Source organism: Schistocerca nitens, chromosome 8 (genome assembly GCF_023898315.1).
Source record: "Schistocerca nitens isolate TAMUIC-IGC-003100 chromosome 8, iqSchNite1.1, whole genome shotgun sequence".
Classification (NCBI taxonomy): Eukaryota; Metazoa; Arthropoda; class Insecta; order Orthoptera; family Acrididae; genus Schistocerca; species Schistocerca nitens.
In genome coordinates this window covers 121,319,639-121,342,987 of record NC_064621.1, presented here as the reverse complement: position 1 = coordinate 121,342,987, position 23,349 = coordinate 121,319,639, and the positions used below count along the sequence as shown (strand labels likewise).

General features: G+C 42.6%; 1 protein-coding gene across 3 annotated transcripts in view; it reads left to right on the top strand.

The window, feature by feature from the left end:
- Positions 1-23,118, top strand: part of LOC126199185 (gamma-butyrobetaine dioxygenase-like) — an 80,829-nt gene extending 57,711 nt beyond the window's left edge. Inside the window, exons 8-11 of one of the 3 annotated variants that reach the window (XM_049935964.1) lie at positions 10,050-10,187; positions 13,887-14,017; positions 17,687-17,789; positions 23,100-23,118. In XM_049935964.1, coding sequence (XP_049791921.1) covers positions 10,050-10,187; positions 13,887-14,017; positions 17,687-17,771 — 354 coding nt within the window. In that variant the 3' untranslated portion in view covers positions 17,772-17,789; positions 23,100-23,118. Of the gene's footprint in view, positions 1-10,049; positions 10,188-13,886; positions 14,018-17,686; positions 22,006-23,099 lie in introns of those variants that run through there. The other 2 variants (XM_049935963.1, XM_049935962.1) reach the window with 2 other exon arrangements.
- Positions 23,119-23,349: the final 231 nt, after the last annotated feature.

The window sequence follows — 23,349 nt, the reverse complement described above, 5'->3', positions numbered from 1 at the left end:
GTAACCAGTCCATGTGGTGGGGCTGTTATGTACCCATATGGCTGAGCCCCCTGACAACACAGGGATTGTACTACTGATACCTGATCTGTTCCCTCCCCTTGTATACCAAGGAGTGGTTGCTTGTGTTCTTTGGTCATCAGAACTCCCAGCAACGGCCGCTGTGCCAGACGGCCCTTGCTGTGGCTGGGTGTCGCCAATGGGGAGAGCCTCTGGTTGGAGTGGGTGGTATCAGGCGGATGCTTGGCACATCAATCGTATTAAGCTGCAAAAATCTGGCCGTTCTCACACACAGCCATCTCTTCGAATGATGAAGGATCCTTAAATGCTGTCTTGAATGACTTGGCAGCCTCCCCTTCCCTGGCTACTCCATGGGAGGAAGGCCAGGCTCGCCGTTTTGGGCTGAAACCTTTTCCCCGTTACCTCGTCTGTACTAGGATGGATGGAGACACATTCACCGCCACAAAGTCAGTGTTTTTCGTGGAAAATATTAAGGACAAGTTTGGTGAAGTGGAGTCTATTAGTAAGATGCGGTAGGGCTCCCTGTTGATCAAAGTTGCTTCTGCCACCCAGTCCGCAGCTCTTCGTGCCTGTGATCTGTATTGCTAACGTCACAGTGTCTATCACTCCTCACAAATCTCTGAATATGGTCCAGGGAGTGAGTTTTCATAGGGACCTCATCCTGCAAACTGATGAGGAACTCTGGGCTAATCTGGAGCGGCGTGGCATTTATTTTGTTCAACGTGTGCAGAAGGGTCACAAAGACAACCGCACCGATACTGGCCCCTTCATCCTGGCTTTTGAGGGGGATACCCTCCGAGAGAAGGTCAAGGTTATGTGCTACACATGTGATGTGAAGCTATCCATCCCTCCACCTATGTGGTGCTTTCGGTGCTTGCATTTTGGGCATATGTCTTCCTGCTGTACGGTGGACCCTTTGTGTGGTGACTGTGGCCAACCCGTCCATGAGGGAACCCGTTGTGTTCTGCTGCCTGTGTGTTAATTGTGCTGACCACCACTCCCCCGCTCACCGAGTGCCCAGCTTACAAGAGAGAAAAGAAGATACAAGAATATAAATTCCTGGATCACCAGTCTTACACTGAGGCTCAACAAAAGTATGAGAGACTCCATCCGGTGTCACTATCTTCAACTTTTGCCTCTGTTACTTCCCCCCTCCTCCTCCCCCTCTTGCCCCTCCTGCCCCTACACCCCCTTCCCCTCCACCCCCTTCCCCTCCTCCCCTCCCCTCCTCCGCCTCCCCTGCTCCGCCTCCCCCTTCCCCTCCTCCACCTTCCCCTCCACCCCCCCTTCCCCTCCACCCCCCCTTCCCCTCCACCCGCTTCCCCTCCACCCCCTTCCCCTCCACCCTTCCCCTCCTCCCCTTCGCCTCCCCATCCCCTCCTCCCCTCCTCCGCTTCCCCTCCCCCCTCCCCTCCTCCCCCTCCCCTACTCCCCCACCCCTCCTCCCCCTCCCCTCCTCCCGCACCCCTCCTCCCCCACCCCTCCTCCCCCACCCCTCCTCCCCCACCCCTCCTCCCCCACCCCTCCTCCTCCACCCCTCCTCCCCCACCCCTCCTCCCCCTCCCCTCCTCCCCCACCCATCCTCCCCCACCCCTCCTCCCCCACCCCTCCTCCCCCTCCCCGCCTCCCCCACCCCTCCTCCCCACCCCTCCTCCCCCACCCCTCCTCCCCACCCCTCCTCCCCCACCCCTCCTCCCCCACCCCTCCTCCCCCACCCCTCCTCCCCCACCCCTCCTCCCCCTCCCCTCCTCCCCTCCACTCCTCCCCTCCCCCTCCCCCAAACCCTTCTTCCCCCTCCCCTCCCCCCTTCCCCTCCCCCCTTCCCCTCTCCCCTGCCCTCCTCCCCCACACCTCCTCCCCCACACCTCCTCCCCCTCCCCTCCCCCTTCCCCTCTTCCTCTCTTCCCCTCCCCCTTCCCCACCTCCCCCTCTTCCCCTTCTCCCTCTTCCCCACCCCTCCCCCTCTTCACCTCCCCCTCTTCACCTCCCCCTCTTCCCGTCCCCCTATTCCCCTCCCCACCCCCTTCTTCACCTCCCACCCCCTCTTCCCCTCCCCCTCTTCCCCTCCCCCTCTTCCCCTCCCCCTCGTCCCCGCCTCGTCCCCTCCCCCTCTTCCCCTCCCCCTCTTCCCCTCCCCCTCTTCCCCTCCCCCTCTTCCCCTCACCCTCTTCCCCTCCCCCTCTTCCCCTCCCCCTCTTCCCCTCCCCCACTTCCCCCCTTCCCCTCCCCCTCTTCCCCTCCCCCTCTTCCCCTCTTCCCCTCCCCCTCTTCCCCTCCCCCTCTTCCCCTCCCCCTCTTCCCCTCCCCCTCTTCCCCTCCCCCTCTTCCCCTCCCCCTCACACACACACCCACTCATCCCCCTCCCCCTCCCCCTCATCCCCTCCCCCTCATCCCCTCCCCCTCAATCCCCTCCCCCTCTTCCTCATCCCCTCACCCCTTATCCCGTCCCCCCTCATCCCCTCCCCCTCATCCCCTCCCCCTCATCCCCTCCCCCTCATCCCCTCCCTCTCATCCCAATCCCCATCATCCCCTCCCCCTCATCCCATCCCCCTCATCCCCTCATCCCATCCCCCCCTCATCCCATCCCCTCATCCCATCCCCTCATCACCTCCCCCTCATCACCTTCCACCCTCCTCACATTCCCCCCTCCTCACATTCCCCCCTCCTCCCCTTCCCCCCTCCTCACATTCCCCCCTCCTCCCCTTCCCCCCTCCTCCCCTTCCCCCCTCCTCCCCTTCCCCCCTCCTCCCCTTCCCCCCTCCTCCCCTTCCCCCCTCCACCCCTTCCCCCCTCCTCCCCTTCCCCCCTCCACCCCTTCCCCCCTCCACCCCTTCCCCCCTCCTCCCCTTCCCCCTCCTCCCCTTCCCCCCTCCTCCCCTTCCCCCTCCTCCCCTTCCCCCCTCCTCCCCTTCCCCCCTCCTCCCCTTCCCCCCTCCTCCCCTTCCCCCTCCGCCCCTTCCCCCCTCCCCCTCCCCCTCCTCCTCCTCCCCCCTCCTCCTCCCCCCTCCTCCTCCCCCTCTTCCCCCCTCCCCCTCTTCCCCCCTCCCCCCTCCTCCCCCTCCCCCCTCCTCCTCCCCCTCCCCCTCTTCCCCCCTCCACCCCTTCCCCCTCCTCCCCTCCCCCCTCCCCCTCCCCCTCTTCCCCCCTCCACCCCTTCCCCCCTCCTCCCCCTCCCCCCCCTCCTCCTCCTCCTCCTCCTCCTCCTCCTCCTCCTCCTCCCCCCTCCTCCCCCGTCCTTACCCCAGCCCCGCCACACTCTCCCCTCCACCTGTCCTGCCATTTGTGTGACCTCCCGTCAGGGAGTCACCCCCCCTCCCGCCCCACCCTTGCTGAAGAAGTGCCCCCCTTTCGGCATTTGCCAGTGATTGGGCTCCCTCCCAGGAACTGTCTCCCTCTCTCTCAGGCCAGAAGACTGTTACCACCACTCGACCATGAGGCGTACCATCTGTGGGCCGCAAGGTCGCCCGCTCTCTTTCGGTTCTTGATGTTGCAGATGCCTTTACTCCCCCTGTGTCCTGTCCGCCTCCACCTCAGAAAGAGAAGAAGAAGAAACATAAATCCCAACCAAATGCGTCCCCGATGCCCCCAGAGGTGCAAACTCCCCTCCTGCAACCTGATATTTTATTTATGGATGTCATTCCATCCTTGTCGGTGACAACTACTGACCAAGTGAGCTGACCTCCTCCTTGGCTCCTTCATATCTGCCTTGGACTCACGCCACACGCTCATCCAGTGGAACTGCAACGGCTGCTATTGTCACCTACCAGAAATGCAATGTCTTGTCTCCTCTTATTCTGCGTTCTGTCTTGTCCTCCAAGAAACGCCCCCATTTCTCCTCCTTGGGGATTTCAGTGCCCACCATCCACTGTGGGGGAGTGTTACATCAATGGCTCGGGGTATTCTAATCGACCAACTTATCATGGACTTCGATTTGTGTCTCCTCAACGATGGTTCCCCTACCCACTTCAGTGCCGCTCATGGCACCTTCTCTGCTATCGATCTCGCAATCTCCTCCCCTGCACTCGTGGCTTCCCTACATTGGTCATCCCATGATGACCTTTGTGACAGTGACCACTTCCCAGTGACACTATCGTTCCCCTGCTGCCGCCAGGCAGACAGGTCTCCATGTTGGGCATTCTGCAGGACCAATTGGCCTTTATACATGTCTACTGTCCACTTTGACACCTCCCTCTCGAATTCTGTTGATGTAGTCGCGCAAGGCATCTCTGCCGCTCTTTTCCATGCTGCTGGCACTGCTGTCCCGCTATCCATAGGACCCCCTCGTCATCTGCTGGTACCATGGTGGACCAAAGACATTGCAGTCACTGTCCAGGACCACTGATGGGTGCTGCAGCTATTTAAGCGACACCCCTCCCAGACAAACATCCTCACTTTTAAGCATCTTTGTGCTAAGGCTCATTACATTGTTAAGCAGAATAAAAAGGATTGCTGGGAGTGCTGTGTTTCCTCCCTGAGGACATATGACTCTGTATTGCAGGTTTGGTTGAAGGTCTGTAGCATTCTGGGCCGCCAGCAACAGTCAACTGTCCAGGCTCTGGACATCCAAGGAGCTCTGTGCACTGATCCATTGGTCCTCACAGAACACCTTGCGACACACTTTGTGATGGCATCATCTTCCGCTTCCTATCCTCCTGCCTTTCTCCAGCAGAAACGCAGAGTTGAATAGACCCCCCCTCCATTCATCCCACACCACGTTGAGCCCTACAATGCTCCTTTCAATGAATGGGAATTGGTGCAGGTTCTTAGCTCTTCACGAGACACAGCCACAGAGCCAGACTCCATTCACAGTCAGACGATTCAACACTTGGACGTTCCCCAGAGGCAACAGCTCCTCAGGGTCTTCAATCACATCTGGCTCACGGGTGCTTTTCCATCACAAAGGCGAGACAGTATAGTTATTCCTGTCCTTAAGCCCGGGAAAATCCCAACGTCTTTCGATAACTACCGCCCCCCATTAGACTTACAGATGTGCTTTGTAAACTGCTTGAAAGGATGGTCTACTCCAGATTATGTTGGGTACTCAAATCAGTGTGGCTTCCAGGCAGGGCCGTCTCCAACTGACCATTTACTCCGATTGGACTCAACCATCTGACAAGCTTTTACTCACCGTTTGCACCTTGTCGCAGTGTTCTTTGACCTACATAAGGCGAATGACATGGCTTGTTGCCATCACATTTTAGTTACCCTCCATGACTGGGGCTTCCGTGGTCCCCTTCCGATTTTTATGCATGAGTTTTTATCTTACCGGCTCTTCTGGGTTGGAGTTGGCATTTCACTCAGCACCCCTCAGATTCAGGAGAATGGTATTTCACAGGGTTCTATGCTAAGTGTCACGCTCTTCCTCATTGCCATAAATGGGCTTGTAACCTCTGTTGGACCTCTGGTTACCCCGGTGTTGTACATTGAAAATTTTTACTTTTGGTGCAGCTCCCACTTGGTGTCTGCTGAGCACCAGCTCCAAGGCGCCATCCGATGGACCTCTACGTGGGCCACCGCCCATGGCTTCCAGTTTTCCTCCTCCAAAATGTGGGTTATGCATTTTTTGTCATTGACCCACAGTACAACCCTGATCCAGAACTTTATTTAGGCAATGAGCTCCTTGATGTTGTAACACAGTCCCCCTTTCTTGGGCCTTATTTTTGATAACAAGCTAACATGGCTGCCCCACATTCGTCACCTAAAGACTACATGCATGCAGAAGCTTAATGCCCTCCGCCTCCTGGCCCACACATCTTTACCGTGCCCTGGTTTTGTCCAGAATCGATTATGGTAGTCAGGTTTGTGCCTCAGCAGCTCCTTCCACTTTGAAACTCCTTGATCATCATTGTGGGGTGCCTCTGGCTACTGGTGCCATTCCCTCTAATCCTGATGACCTGATGATAGTCTCCTCACAGAAGCAGGGATTTCCCTCTACACGTCCAACGGAGCCAATTCTCTGACCATCCTGTATACCCTGTGCTCTTCGCCAATGAGGGATGTCTCCCTCTTAACACCCACCCACGGGTGAGATTGCCGGCTGGCATGCTTCTCACTACCCTCTGCCAGGATCTCCATCTGCACTCACTGGACTGCGCTCCGTGTCTTTCCTCCTGTAACCCCCACCCCCGCATTTGGATGGTGCCTAGACCACAGATTTGCCATACCCGGCTCACCCATTGTTTCCTCCTACGTAATGATCCACCCCATAATGTGGTTATGGCACCAGACTGGCGATATCTCACATATTGGTGGCATGTCCCCTTCTTTCGACCCTTCGTACTAAGTATAGTCTTCCTGCTTCTTTAAATTTAATATTAGCAGATGATCCGTGGATGGTAGACCTGGTCCTCGGTTTCCTCTGTGCAAGTGGTTTTTATTTCCAAGTATAAGGTTCTCCTTTCGTCTTGGGACAGGGGGCGGGTTGGTTGTGATTGGAACTGCTTTTGCAGTCTTCATGTGATCTCCCCCCCCCCCCCCCTCCCCACACACACACACACACACACACACACACACACACACACACACACCTTTTTCCAGTTTTTAGATTTGGTCCCACCTTTTATGCATATACTGTGTGTGTTTAATGTTCATTCTTTTATAATTTGACTCCTCTATCAGTTCACTTTTAGCATACTCTTTCTTAGTAACCCCCTTTGGACTCGCATTTCTGATGACCTCGCTGTATGGTCCCATACTCTCTCAGTTAATCACTCAATCAAAATATGTGGTGTGTTTTTAATTTGTGTGTTACAAAAATAACAGTAGATAGTCAGCTCTCTACTCACTCAGTGATTATTGTCAGAGACATAATATTACAGATTTGCAAAGTAACTAGTTGGAAAAATACACCTCATTTATTAGAAATTGGATGCAAATTCAGCTTTGAGTTTACTGCTCATCATTTCAAAATAGAGCATCTAGCTCATATCAGCTCATATCTAGCTCATATCTAGCTCATATCAGCGCACACTTCGCTGCAGAGTGAAAATCTCATTCTGGAAGCATCTATTCCACTCTGTAATTCAATAAAGGGCAAAATCTTGCCACTTTTTACTTTTGAAAGAACAAGTACAGACTAATTACATAGTCTTACGAGATCCTGAATCATATTTTAGTCACTTTCAGCTTGCATGCATTTCACACAGACCTTCCTTGAACACTCCAAACAAATTGGGACACCACACTTTTGACAAGGAAATGTTGTTTTCCTCTTCAGACGAGGAAGGCAAAGGGCACGTTCTTTTTTTTTTCCTCAAATTGTTCTTTCAGCGTCTGCGGCTCATCTTGTATGTGAAATATTCTTGTGATGGTGTCACTCAACTGTTGCGGGGAGCATCCTATAGAAGGTTTATGCTTCATACGAGTCTCAGCAAGATGTCTTGCTAGAGTCTTCATGAAGATCAATCTCACCTTTATTTCTCCTTTTGATAAGCTTTATGTACCACATAAGAATTCACATCATAAGCATCATTCACTAATCTGAAGAAAATGGCCAAAGGTGTCTTCTCGTCCGACAACTTGAGGAATGGGCAGTATACACCACCTTTTATAATATTATATTGAGGATCTTTGTTTACTACATGGTGCATAGAAGAGATCAGAATTGCAGCTTTTGGCTTCTTGAGCACAAAGGGAACATGTTTCATGTTATCTGTAAAATCATAAACAGTTGTCTTCAAACATAGTTTCTTATTAGGTGGAAACTGATGTGGTATTTCCTTTTTATTTCTTTTCAGTGTGCTGACATATGTGAGGCCCTTTTTTTAAAGAATTCATTGACAAGTTCTACTGATGAGTACCAATTGTCACCTGTAATATTTCTCCGTGTGTTTTCAGTAAGTTTCACCAATCGAAGTACAGCCTGTGTGGGAACACTGTGACCTCTTTCATAGTTTGAAAGGGTGCTTCTTCAGTTTCAGCACTGAATAAACTTCTCTCGTCTTGATTATTCAAATCACTTTAGCCAATAGCAATACGTGAGCCCATCCATATCTTCTTAGTTATTGAATTGTGTTGCTCGCAGCTATGTCATACCTTCTTCTCTTTTTTTCAATAAAATTTCTTGGAAAATCGCAATTACTATCTCCTTTACTCTCTTTCAATTTGTTTCCTGCACCGGGGAGCCAAGTGATGTTCCATAGTGTTGGGTTAATGAATGTTGTACCTTGTGAACAGTGTGTTGGGAATGGTGCTGCCATCTGTTGAAACCTTACCTTTGGACTAATGGTTACCATCACCCTCGAAGTAGTTCCCATCCACACGTACATACCGGTCCCAGCACTTCTGCGACTGGAAGTCCTGTTCTTTGAGGGTGTTTATTACCGCCAGTGATGCTTCTTGATTCCTCTCTAGAGTGTCAAACTGACGGCCTTTCAACTTGAGTTTCAGTTTTGGAATAGTGCCTAGTCGCAAAGTGCCAAATCAGGTGAGTATGGTGGGTGGGGGTACAACTGTCATGTTGCTTTTTGCCAAAAAGGTCCTGGTGAGCAAGGACGTGTGACAGGGTGTGTTGTCATGATGCAGCAGCCAGTTCCCTTGATGCCAACATTCGGGCCATCATCGCTGCATGCTTTCGTGGAACTGTCACAAAATGTCCCAGTAGTATGCGGAATTCACTGTTTGGTTGGGTGGGATGAATTCTTTATACAAAATTCCCTTGGTATCAAAGAAAATGATGATCATGCTCTTCACTTTGGTCTTCACCTGTCTCCCTCTTTTGCATCTTAGAGAGTCCGGGCTCTTCCACTGGGATGATTGTTGCGTTGTCTCTGGGTCATAATCAAGTCATTGCAAGGGTCTCCATAGCACTTTTCCTAAGATTCACGCAGAATTTGATAAACATGCGCTGTTCTGTTTGCGGATCCATCGTAAAATTGCTACACACCAAACACAGAGTATCACGGTAATTACTGTGGACATGCAACACATTCTCCCAGCTGAATGCCACTCCGCTCACTTACTCATCAGATATGCAGCTAATGCCACCTAGCGGTGCAAAGATCTACTACTCCTACTTTCCAGATGGCAGCATCAGTCTCGAAAATTTTGGATTCCACCTCGTATGTTCACTTTACATTGTAAAGAAAGTTGGGTGGCTGTTGTAGTTAATCACTTTTGTGAGCCTACCATGCAGCGTAACAGGGCTGTGTTGGACTTTGTAACCCTGTCGTGACATGTCGGTGCTGGAAGAGAGCTGTAATCTGCCCAAGCTACCATATTGACATTAATCATTTAGCGTCACCTCTTCTGCATTTTATGTACAGTTTTCAGTTACAGTAGCTGATGAACAGATCTATCTAACTTCGTAGCTCAGCGACAGATTCCAAAATATATGTGGCTTGCTTTGACATCAGCTATTAAATCCATTCATTCAATCAATGTTATTTTTATGTAACCAACTTTCAACTGTTTTAAAATCATTTACTTTCTTGCACACACACCCTTTTGTTCCTTGGCCCCCAAGGCACCATCAAGCTGCTGCAGCTAATGAGAAAATGCTCCGCCACAGTAGGTGGAGGGGTTTACTCACTGTTGCATCTTGGCAATGTCTGGAGCAGATGTGACTTACACTTCACCTGTACATTCAAAATGAGAATGCACTGTGGGATGTCACAGATTTAACAACGACCTGAGACTACATTCTCAACATGCATGAACATCTTTCATCGGCCTAAGACAATAAAAGTGCAATATGTTATCTTGTAGAATCCCATGTTACACAACATTTGGGCTTCTATTTGCCTTGTGAATTGTAGATATAAATGTGCATCTTATGTAGATAGTCATCCAACACTAATAAACTGTAATAAAATAAATTTGAATGCTGAACTGTGGCGGGTTGCTGCAGCTCTTTCCTCATTAATAATTCCTCATGTTATGTGTTTACCAATTGCACTGTTACTCAGAGTAAAGCTTTGCAGCCATCAACATTGTAACCAGACAACTTAGACTCACATTTTTCCATCCACTGTAAGGCAGATAAATAAAATTATTTCTTATAATTTGGCTTAGACTGTAAATCTTTCTTTCAGAAACGTTACTCGCAGTTGTGGCCAGTAATTTGCTTGAATCAAGATGGCGATATTACAGAGATACATTACAATAATCGAACCATGGGACCTCTCCAAACACCATCTCACATAGTTGTTCCCTTTTACCATGCCTATAAGGTAAGTTAAAATACACTTCATGTCAGTGAAGATCATCAGCATTTATGTATTTATCAAATGTATTTTTCCCCTTAAAATAACATTGAACTAGTGTTGAGAAAATGCATTGATTCTTGTTATCTCATTATTGGTACTGCTTCCTTTTTTGTGCCAGGAACAAGTACCAATACCAAATTATATATACTGAAAACTTTATTCGTGCAATGAGAAATAAAATTTTTTTAACAGGCGAAAACCACATCTATTGAGAAAACCAAATTTAGTTCCTTATCTTACTTTTGCTCAGTTTGTGAAAAAATAGGCTAGAGCTTCAATTAAGCCAATGTAAAAAATAGTGTAAAAAAAAAGTATTGGGTTACTTTTATGCTTTTGCCTTGGTAGCAGGACACACAAACTTAAAAACTCTGGAATATACAAAATTGATTGTGGTTTATGTGACATACTTGTAAAAAAAGTACCTGTATGGAGTGTAGCCATGTATGGATGTGAAACATGGAGGATAAATAGTTTAGACAAGAAGAGAATAGAAGCTTTTGAAATGTGGTGCAACAGAAGAATGCTGAAGATTAGATGGGTACATCACGTAACTAATGAATAGATTACTGAATAGAATTGAGGAGAGGAGGAATCTGTGGCACAACTTGACTAGAAGAAGGGATCCGTTGTTAGGACATGTTCTGAGGCATCAAGGGATCACCAAGTTAGTATTGGAGGACAATGTGGAGGGTAAAAATGTTAGAGGGAGACCAAGAGATAAATACATAAGCAGATTCAGAAGGATGTAGGGTGCAGTAGTTACTTGGAGATGAAGGAGCTTGCACAGGATAGAGTAGCATGGAGAGCTGCATCAAACCAGTCTCTGGACTGAAGACCACAACAACAACTTGTAAAAACAACAGCGCCCTTGGTCCACGTTTAAAAAATGAAGGACGCATTCTGTCCTCAATTAATGGCTGCTTGGAACTCTTGCATATTGCTTCAAAAGGATGGGATTTGGACATTCCTGAGGAGTCTGAAATTTATATTCATCATTCTAATAGTTCTCTTCAGACATTAAAACAGACAATTAAACAGGGTCAGCTCACAGTTGATTGTTGATTGTTATTGATGGCCTGTTGCACGTGTAGATTATTTCCAGGTTCTACTGTATATCCTTCTTTTTATTTTTCCTGCATACTTTCATCCTTTTTATATGGGAGTCTTGTACCTTTGTTACTCCCCCGTCCCCCCACTTTTTATATGATGTTCAATGTAACTGTACTTTTTGTTACAGTTTGTTGACCAATTTCTGCTTTTGTGTGATACTAAATTGTTTTCTTGTGCCACCATTCTCTTTATCTCCCATCCATGTTGTCCCTTCCTCTTGGACGTGGCCGATATCCTTTACCATCCTTCCCTAACCTGATGGGACTGATGACCTCATAGTTTGTCCCCTCCCCCAAATCAACCAACCAACATTCCTTTTGAGCTTTTTCTGTTTCTTTTTTCTTTTCTTCTTCTTTATTTTAACTAACCCCAACCCTCCCACTCTTATTTATTTCCCCCTCTCCCCCTCCCCACTTTTTTTATCTTCACTCTTTATTGGCAGTCACAAATTACATACACAGCCTATGTAAATCCAATATGGACCACATTCTGTTGTTTGTCATTTTGTTAATGTTCACTCATTTTGCAATGGTATATTTCAACCAGAGTTTTGACAATAATTTAACTTCATACAAATTTTAGCATCATATAATTAGTCATGTAAACTGATTTTACTCTTTAACCTCTGCAATGTAGCTGCACACATTTCTTTATGCTTTTTATCAATGTTATCTATTACTAAAATTATATTTATTTTAATTAATTATTATGTCATGTTATTCACTGTTCGTGAATACGTCTAACAAAAAAAAAAAAAAAAAAAAAAAAAAAAAAAAAAAAAAAAAAAAAAACAAAAGAACTCTTCAATTGGCACCTCTTTTTCCCCACATCTTTCCATTCTTAATTTTAGCCATTTGAACTTTGTTTTAGCAATGCAGCTTAAGAAGATTCTGTATTTTGTAAAACATAATGTACGTGTTATGTAATACGATACATTTTATACTGTGCCATCTAGCTTTCCTGGTTTCTCCCCCATCCTTATGCTTTAATTTAGATTTGGGTTTCATTTTCATTATAATTTTCCTGCTTTTGATATATTGTAACAATGTGTTTTATGGTCTTTGTTGTATAACATCCTATTTGATACGCTTTGTGTTTAAATAATTTTGCATCTGTATTTGACAGTTGAACATGTTCAGTGCTACCTTGTGGTACTATTCATGCCACCTGGTGACAGTGTTCTGCTCTTTCTATGTAACATCACATTGTCTCACTCAGTTGTACTCTGATGACATTACTTTTATATGATGCTATACCTTGTGTATGAAGCTTCAATTTTAATGTACATTCTTTTAAACTGTTGTTAATTTTGTTAAATGGTAATTAAATAAAAGCTGTGTTCAGCATGACTTTTGTAACCTTTCTGCATATATTTTGAAGAGGAAACATGTCAGTAAATTTGGGTTTCTGAATGGCAAGTAACTAAATTTTTTTCAGCAGCCATAACAGCAGCTTATACAAAAAAAAAAAAGTTGTATATCATGGACATCAAAATCTTGTGATTCTTTGCGTGCTTAAACTGGAGATCCTTATCTTTCAAACATGTCTTTCATAGTGGTTGGAAAATGTTTTTGCCCTTCATGATAAAGCAATTTTGGTTTTTACAACACTGTAGTATTCTTGAAATTAATGATTGCTTTAAATTTCTTCAAAGACATGCAGCTCTTTCAACTCAAAATGTTGTAATGGGAAGTGTTTTCAATGTGTTCCAGAGCAGTCATAAAAGTTAATAATTTGTAAGTAAAGGAAAGAACTCGCCAAATAATCGTCATGCGCAATAAAAGAACGAAACTTCACTAGCTTTTGGATGAATCCTTTTTCAAGCCAGAGTATAAACACGTCTGTAAAACCTCAGGACTCTTTTTTTTTTTTTTTTTTTTTTTTTTTTTTTTTTGCAAAGTTTCATTGTTTCTTGTGTGCCTATTGATGATTCAACACTTCCACTGTTTGGTGAATTGCTTCCTTTACTCACAAATTGTTTCCATGCTGCCTGAGCTTTCCATATCATAGACAAAAAAAGATTTCCTCCAGAACTGTAGAAAACAATTTCTCCTCCATCATCATAATAACAGAAACTCATTGTATGCTTTGAGGAAGTTTCATTTCCATTGCTTTATGACTGTTATCGCTACTGTTCCTCTTGCGACGACTGATTTTGTGTCCTGCTTTTTATTGAAAGTGATAACAATGTGAGAGGCATTAACAGCTTTTTCTGCTAACAGTGCCGGTACGCTACAAATGTGTTAATTCATCGTGCAGGTATTATTCCTGTATTTTGGGTTCAGTTTTGAGTCTATAAGAATATAGAAAAGTTTTGGATGTTACATGGAGTTAGCTTGTTCAGTCTATTTCAGTTATTTTCTGTGTTCCATCATATAAACTCATGAAATTATTGGTGGAAGTTTCATTTTTATTATTTTATGACTGGTGTAATTTTTCAGCTTATGATTACACTGTCAGTTTTTAGTGATAATTTTTCTGTTTTCCATCAACTTTGGTAAAGCTACTCCGTTTTGGTGTATTTATTGATTTTTTCCCCCAAAATGTCAACAGCTTTTCTCCGATCGAATGCGTCAAGAATCATCAGAACTGCGATTTCATTTACTGCCCGGAGATGTTGTTGCCTTTAACAATCGTAGAGTTTTGCACGGGCGAACGAGTTTTGATCCGACAAAAGTTTCAAGGTAATTTTTCACTTTTATCATATTAGTAATGCTGATAGAGCAAATAATAAAATATGTTTCTATGAGAAATGGAAGTAGGTGATTTAAGTGACATACACTGTTCTACATGTCTTAGGAAAAAATGTCCATTTAAAGCTAGGAAAATATCTTAATTACCATGTGGAAGCAGTCTACTTTTTCGACCATGCCTTCACTGATCAAAGAATGGGGAAGTAGGTATATTCAGATATTAGGTTGGAAAGTCAAACACGATCTACAGCATGAGAGGAGAAAATCTTTCATTAGAGGTAACTAATAGAATGTAACAATGTAAAATCCAGGATGGAATGTAACAATTTTATGAAAGGATACACAATATTATAAAGGCCACCGACAAACTGTGGCCAACAAACAACTGGACCACCCTGTTGCTGAGCACGCCGTCTAACATGACATTCTTCATTTCAATGACTGCTTCTCAGCCTGTGCCATATGGTCCTTCCCACCAACACCAGCTTTTCTGAATTATGCAGGCAGGAATTCTCACTGCAATGTATCCTATGTATCCTGGCCTCAACCATCTAGCCCTCCCTGTTCCCATTCCAGCCCTACATAGCTCTCCCCCATCTCTCCCCCGCCCACCATCTAACCTCCTGACTGCACTTAGCTGCCGTACCCTCTCTCCACCTTGTCCCTGCATGCTCCCCAGCAGCACTTCACCATCCCCCATCCATTTCCTGCTATTCCTCCCCCTCCCCACCGCAGCCTTCTCCTCTCCCCCAACCAGTTGCCTCTCCCGTCATGCACTACTACTGCTGCTGCTGCCTGGGAGTCAGCATCTCCGTCATATGATGATTTTCATAATATTAATGTAAGTATGGTAAAGAAAGTTCCAGGCACCTTCACATCACCATCACCGTCGCTGAATGACTCACCAGATCCAGTGCCCATGTGTCTCATTCATGTCCTACACGCTTGCCACCACTCCCTCCAACATTCCTTTCCTGCACACTGACTGTCTCCCTATGAACCTCCATATACCAGTCCTCTCAGTTCTTGCCACTTTCTTCCTGTAGCCACCCTACCCTACCCCACCCCACCCAACCAACACCTCACCCCAGTCCAACTGCTGAACTGCAATCCCGGCATTGTGTGTTCAGCCAGCGCAGTGTAGCTGCATAGAGGTGTGCAAGAGAGATACTTGTCTCTAACAGGTGGGTCCTCTCTGGCCCTGGGATCTGAGTGACCTGCTTTTCCTTTTTAAACTACAGTGTACTATCCCTCTTTTTCTTCCTGTAGAAGGTACTAATAGTTTCAAAGGCTAGGATAGTATCTTATACTTTTATGTCTGTGTTCGCAGTCCTAATAACTTCGCTTCCAGAAGCTAAATACTGAACAGCATTTCTAGCTTTCTTGGGGGGGTTATAGAAAAAAAATCTACATTTATCTTTAAGATATTTAGAAAAACAGGAAAAATTTAGAGTGCATCATAAACATGCATTGAGATGCATTAGTTATAGTTCTGTTACACAAATTCATAAGGAAAGTGAGTAATGACGCCATTGCAGGTGTAGGCAGCTGGATTCCTTAAAGCCTAATTGTAAAACTAGATAATAATACAATCCCATCAATACCATGATCCAAGATAAGTAACACTAAGCTTTTCCTCCCATCAGGCTAAGGGAGGAACATTTCTTTCTCTTCATACTTTTTTGGGTAAATATCATAACAGTCAGATAATTTATAAATATGGTGCAAACAGGCTCTATTAAATTTCGGTTTAATGTTCTGTGTTAGTGTCTTACTGTCACTGTTCAGAAGCAAACAGCTGCTCTATGTTTGAGATTTGGTAGCTCAGTGCCTAAAGTATAGAAGTTCAGTAGCCAAATAGATTTTTTTCTACCTCTTTTCATATCATTTAGTATTCCATTGTGGGTTGCTAGGTGATTCAGAGTGCAAGGTTGAAATGAAAAGTCTAAAAGTTCAGGATTTGAAACCAACATATGTCAAAAATTTTAAGTTGCCCCCTGGTTCAGATTCTACTTAAATTTAAGGGCCCATGAGCTGTATCTCACTTTGTCAGTCAATTCACAGGTCAGGGGAAGGTATACTGTTTCCAGTCTCTCTGTAAACTGAAGAGTGAGCAGGCCAGTCCCCACTCTGATCCACTATATCACAAGAAGCAACTAAAAATTGTTTCCTGAGGTTATGCAGAACTTTTCACAGCATGTTTTAAATCAGTGGTAACTCAGTGTGCAGCATCCAAGAAGTGTATATTTTTTACTAAATGCATTAACACTATCATCAATACAGAAATTAGTATTTAATGTAATTAACATGAGAAACTCTCGCCTACCTGATAAAAAGGTTCCAGACACCTCTGTGTAATGGATAACTGACTACTAGATGTTATGAGAGGCTTACCCACCTGCATAAAAGAAGGTGAGGAGTATTGTGTTGTCAGAAGAGAAAATATAATAGCGGAATGATTCAATCAGAAGAATGGAGCATCTTGGAATGTGGACTAATCATTGTATGTCATTAGACTAACAAATCCATTAGGTAGATTTCAACCTTTCTAGAGCTGCCCGAATCAACTGTTGGTGATGTGATTGTGAAGTGTAAACGTGAAAGAACAATCACAGCCACACGCTAGGTGGACCTAATGTAGTGACCTACAGATACTGTCAACCTGAGTGGTTGTAAAAAATCACACAAAATCAGCAGAAGTAATCATTCATGACTTATAAGTGCCATCAGGAATCCAGTTAGCACAATGTCTGTGCTGGTGTAAAGACTGATGCTGCTAGGCAGTATATGACTGGAAACAAGTGATTTTGAGTGATTAATCACATTAAGTCCTTGGAAATCTGTGCTGTGCTTAAGAGAATGCTAAAAACAGGATGATACGAGCACATTTTATGCCATTTAATACTCATAAACTAGAGGAACAGTTCAGAGATGATGATAGTTTGTATCAGCATAACAATTTACCCTGCCCTAAAGTAGCATCTGTAAGACAATGGTTTGTGAACAGTAACATTCCTGAAATGAATTGACCTGATCAGAGCACTGATCTGAACATAGTGGAACTCTGGGATGAGTTAGACGACTGACTGCCTTCACTTGAGATCCATGTGTTCAAAATCACTACCTCTTCTGGTTTTGGATCTCGAGGAAGAATGGGCTGGCATTTCTCCACTGACATAGACACTATTGAAAATGTCCCCAGCAGAGGTCAAGCGGTCATAAAGGCAAAGTGTGGGCACACCCTATATTAACGTCCATTAATAGGTTTTCATATACTTTTGATAAGTTTTAGCATTTGTTCTGAGAAACGTTATCGCCAAATCATGAGGGCTGTCCACTCTTCAGTTTGCAGGCTGACTCTTCAGTGTTCAAACCTGTTGTTAAGTGGAGCACAGAGTTTTTCTTTAGTGTGTGTGTGTGTGTGTGTGTGTGTGTGTGTGTGTGTGTGTGTGTGTGTGTGTAAGGGGGGGGGGAGAGAGAGAGAGAGAGAGAGAGAGAGAGAGAGAGAGAAGTATATGTTTACGTAAACATAACTTTTATTACTCTACCCTGTGATATTTTAGCTATTGACAAATGAGTAAACTCATGATTTAGTTACTATAAATTTTCAGTGTTCGTTTTACATTTTTAACTCAATGAAATTGCTGTGTGTGTTTTCAGGCACTTGGTAGGATGTTATGTCGATATTGATGAAGTAATATCCCTGTATGATGCCTTACTTAGTAAGGGGCAACAGGTGCAGTAATACCAGAACTATCAATAGGTAATAAAACATTTGCACAGTGTGCATGACACCTGTAACATTTTAATGTATTTCCTGAATGTATCTTTGAAAATGTATATCATGTCCTGCAACTGATTTTCTGCACACCTTGAAAATTGTGATAAAATGGCACACTCCAAAAAGGATTGGTTTAAATTTGAAATTATGCATGTTTCTTGTAATTGCTTCAATGTTTATCAACATAATATGTCAACGTAATAGCACATATCTTTTGACGTTAATCATATACTTGTATTTCATGTTTAGCAAATGTCAAACTTCCACATTGAATAATATTCATATATAACAGCCCTAGAGTACATAAACTGACAGAAATTTATATTGTCATGACACTGTTTATTGTAATTCAAAGCTTAAAGTCTTACTTGGATGAGAAAGCTCTAGACAGGGCACTTTGGTTTATAGAAATGTTGCTCTATAGAATTAAATACAGAAACTGCTAACAAAAACAAAACAGATTAGGCCATTTCACAGGTACTGCACAATGACCAACTGTCATGAACGTATTTGAATATAAATCTCAGGCTTTCTGAATGACAGAATTCTTAGTCCTAATTCTTAAGTTGCAAAGGGAAAACATCTAGAGTTCACATTTTATTTGTTTCTGTGCTGGACTTGCTATTCTTTCATCTGTTGTAGGCAGGAAAAATGTACTTTCTTGTTGAGTAGTACAAGTAGTTAAGTTTTCTGTTGGAAGTAACAAGTCAGGTTTCATCATTAATTACAGTTAAGCTATTTGTGATATGAAGTGCACACTGTCTAGATTTTTAGGTAAGATTCTAAACACATCAGTGCAATATCTAAACACAAAACACTGCTTCAGCAGTTATGGCACACTTGACAGGTGTATATTGTATTCTGCAGGACAAATGACAAATAATGTGATCGGAGAAATTATACAGCGCTTTTGCCATGCTTCTGAAAGAGTGAGCATCATGTGTCATGCATCAGAGTAGACACAAGGTATGTAACTTTGAGCACACAACATTCCTGAGAAATAGTTCCCAATTTGTTGCCGTGCCCATCCCCTTTTTCCCTATGGTTTTATTGTCTCCTTTTCTTACTTATATATGCTAGGTCGCAATATTTCAGCCCTTCAGCTCGACTGTCCCAGACAGTGTAATAAAACGTGTATCCAATACAGATGTTTTCTCATTGTTCCAACAGTAGATAAGTAACTAGTAAATTCAGAAGAAAAGTGACTATGTAGTGTGCCAAACACTCTTTTTAAAAGTATGTATAGATGTCTGTCAAGTAATTGTTTATGTTTTCCACTCATATTGTAAACTTCATAATTGAGGAGCATTTTTTTGAAAGCTCGTAAAGCTCAGTTGGTGCTTGTTGCTTGCATAACCTGTTGAAACAATCTTGTCAAAAGATGATATCCACTGCTGTTGTAGGACATTGACAACTAGGAATTTTTACAAAACTCAATATTTGCTCTCAGCTGATTAAAGCAAAAGTCAATAAACGCACTCTATGCTTCACTTCTGAGGGACCTGAAGAGAGAATAACAATGTGGGAGAGAGTTTTCCGGGGGGGAAAAAAAAACTATTGGCAAGCACTTGCTGCCAGAACTATCAACAGAAATAAATTAATGATATACTCCTGATTATTGCTCAGTCCAAGCCAGTGTTGCCAGGGAGCAGGAACATCAAGAAAGAAGCAAAAAGGAAGAGTACTCTTTCGATAAAATATGGCACAAGGAAAAAATGGCCAGACTGAGCCTGGATGTGACACAACATTTCAGGCAATGTCAGAGATATCCAAAAACACTCTAAAAAGCAACAAGATTTGAAGAAGGAAAAAAGAATCAATTAATAACAAATGACTGTATGCACAGACTGTGCAAAAAATGTTCTATGCAGTAGTGGAGGAGAAAAATCCAAATGTGGTTAAAGTCTGTTTTAATATGCAATAATGAAGGGGGGAAATCCAAATGTGGTTAAAGCCTATTTTGATATACAGAAGAATAAGCCAATACCGAAGCTATCCGATTGTGAAGTTATTATTCAAGACGGGTTTTGTTATTCATTTTGTGCATTATGATTAATTACTAAGAACAGACAAAGGATTGCTGTTTATACTTGGCTTGAAACAGAACGACCGAAAGGATGCTACCAAATAGCCTCTGCTCTATTGTATTTTCTTAGAAATCCTGAGGGGTCCCAGCTAAAGAATGATTGATATTAAATTTATTTAATTTCTGGCTACTGCACCAGTCAAAATAAACAGTACGGTAATGATGTGCCCACTAATAGCCATCCTGAAAGAAAGCAGAAAATTTAATTAGCTGGTACATCATTTCATTATTCATAGTCACAGCTTATAATGCTGACAGTGTGTTTGGTAGAGTGGACAAAGACTACCACAAAAAAGGAAGATAGTCTTTCACTGACTGTATACTATAAGGTGCTGGAACAACATGGCATCATCAATATATTAAATAAAGATGGGGAAGCAAGGGATCTCAAGTTCAGTGCACTAAAAGCCACATGATCTAATAAGTCTTTCAAAATAACTTCTTAGTGAATGATGGCTTATGAAGAGCCTAAGAAGAAGGTATTGTCAATATCAGACACTTATAAAAGAACTCTTGTAGTGGTTAGGTACGGAAATCTGGACTACTGCCACGAAGTGAGGAAAGCAGCCACCTTGGAAAAGAAGATCATGTTCAGCAAGGAAAAGAAAAAGTATGTCTTAAAACTTACGAGGCATTTTAACATACCAGGAGGGGCAGATGAGTTTTATAAGGACATTGTTGAAAAGGATCAATAGATTTCCATTTTAGTATCATCATAATCTGTATTTTTTGTTGTATTTCAACAGGTTTGCAGCTATTTTGCACTTCTGCGTGTCAAAACTTTATGGAAATGTATGGTGCTAAAGTGATATATTGTAGCACATTATTCTGTTTCAATGGAAAATGAATACCTTTCTTTGTAATTAATGTTAAAGATAAAAAAGTAATGGAAGAAAATCAATTTAAATCAGTACATTAACAAAACTTTTAATGTCCATTTCTGCATTTATCTACTTTCGAGAAAACTTGGAAACTTCGTCTCTCTATTCTCAAATAAAATTAGAAAATTTTTGAAAGGTCAAACACACAATCAGAAGTGCCTATAAAAGCTATGTAAATGTAAAATTAGTATTTTGTTATGGTATTACAAAAATATGTTTCCTGAAAAATTTACTTTTTCGCAGTTATCTGGTTTTGAATAAAATGCTCCTCAGTTGAGAGGTACGTGTGTAAATAGTTAACAACTTGGTACTTACTACCAATATCAATCCATCAGGTTGTCCCTGCAATGTGTAATTGCAAAAACTAAGATATTAAGCAGCATTTAATGTCAACTTACAGAAATATTTTCCATTTAGTTGCAAGGTTTGAGGCCTTCCAGATGTAAGGTATGTTGTGGAGGCTCTTGAATTTGAAGGTACTGTACTGCAATAGTATCCAAAGCAATGACTGAGAGATTCAGTTGTTTAAAATTACTTGGACATTAATATCTTAATAGTAGCTATGTAGGCAATGAAGGTATCATTAATTCGTATGCTGTGATATAACATATCTTTTAATGTTTTTATTTTACATTACTGGGCCACTTTCATTTTTGAGGGGAAACTAGTACTGCTACTGCTACTGCTGTTGCTACCACTACAGCTTTCATAATTCCCTCCTTGTCACATGTAGCAGTATATTTAAGAATTTGATATGTAGTAGACAAATAACCTTAGTTCATATGAGTAGAGTACATGCAAATTTGTTTAGCAGTTAAAATATTATTACTTGTCTATGCTTCACCAAGGCAGTTAACAGCACATTCCATTAACATTTAAAGACTGAAGAGTCACAAGCTCCGATGATTATTAATGAAAGTGTGATGATAATTTTATGACATTTAAAATGCAGTCAACATTATACAAAATCTAATGTTCATGTTCGTTTAATTATACGAGTGTTGAAGATGTTTCAAGTCTATGTGTTACATGTTCTGTAAATTTTATGTATTGTATTTTATGTATTGTTACTTAAAGTAGTGGTTGGGCTTTTTATACTCAATTTTGAAATTGGCTGTGGTACACGTATATGTTGTTAAAACATCTGTCATGGTTTTCTTACAATATTCATAACTGTTAGTCACTCAATAGATTGTATTTAGTCCTGTTGTATTAAAAATTTTGTAGCAGACATCAGATCTTTATTTCCAAAAACATATTCTTTAGTAACAGTATTTTTTTCCTAAAGCACAAACACATCATGATATATTATGTAAATTAAAAGAATTATTTGTGTCAGTCACTTTTATTGACTTCCAAGATGTGTTTTGGTGAATTGCATTAGAACTTCTTTTTGTTGATGTGGCCATTTATCTCTCCTATCCTATTTTCAATGGAATGAAGGATTTTATGCATCACTTGTTCTAACATGTCACTGAAGTTGCACATTATGAACAACATCATAACACAGATGCTTATGATTTGTTTCAGCAGAAAAACGCTGTGAATAGTATGCAAAGATGGAAAAAAAAATCCATATACCATACAGCTATAGAAATACAGTGTCTTGAAAGCCAAAGAGCATAACCAGTTTATGTTGTGAATCAAATATACAGACAGCATGCATATACATTGTTACATCTTCAGAACTTTTTGCCTTATTAAAAACAAGCTTATATTCACAGATTTCAGCATATGTATTTGCCAAATATCCTGTCTTCAAGTGTAAAAGAACACTATTGAAATACAACGAAGTTGCAGCAAGTAATTCTTGACTTGCCCAGGTGATACCTTATTCAGAAAATAAAGTCTGGAGTAGTGATGAAACTCTGTGAGAACAAGGAGTAATTCACCTGATGGGTGTGCCCAAGTTATCAAAATACAACACACTCACTTTACAAATTTTGCTTTTGAAAACCCATAGAGTAACAGTCATGCCATGTTTGTTTCAGATGAGATGATGACTGATGCATAACATGTTATTAACTATGGATAGCAATGGCTACTAACAAGTGAGCTCTCTTAATTCAATCCAGTAACACGAAATTACCATATTTCACCTTTTGGAGCAACATATAACTTTATTCATAGTTGTAAATAATTTAGTTAGTTAATTAGGTTGTTGTTAGTTCCATTGATATTTGAACAATTCTTTTATCGAAATGATGTGGAATGACTCAGTTTACAGGATATGTATACATGATTAGTGTTAATAGTAATGAGCACATTATTATTTTTAGCCCTACTCGCGTAGCTACACTTTTTTTTTTTTTTTTTTCCTACCAGGTGTAAAGGAGACCACTCACTGAATAGCACGTGTTGAGTCACTGACAGGCACACACAAAAGAGAAAGAAAACTTGCCACCTTGCAGAATAAATCCGTTGTCGAGCTAGAGTATTTATACATAGTTGGCAACATATGAAAATTAAATTAATACATACATGAAACTGAAACACAGTTGTTGTAGTGAAATAGAGGTAAATAGGCTTAAAACATAATGAAGTGAGCAGTATTAAAGTTGCAGTCTGTATAAGT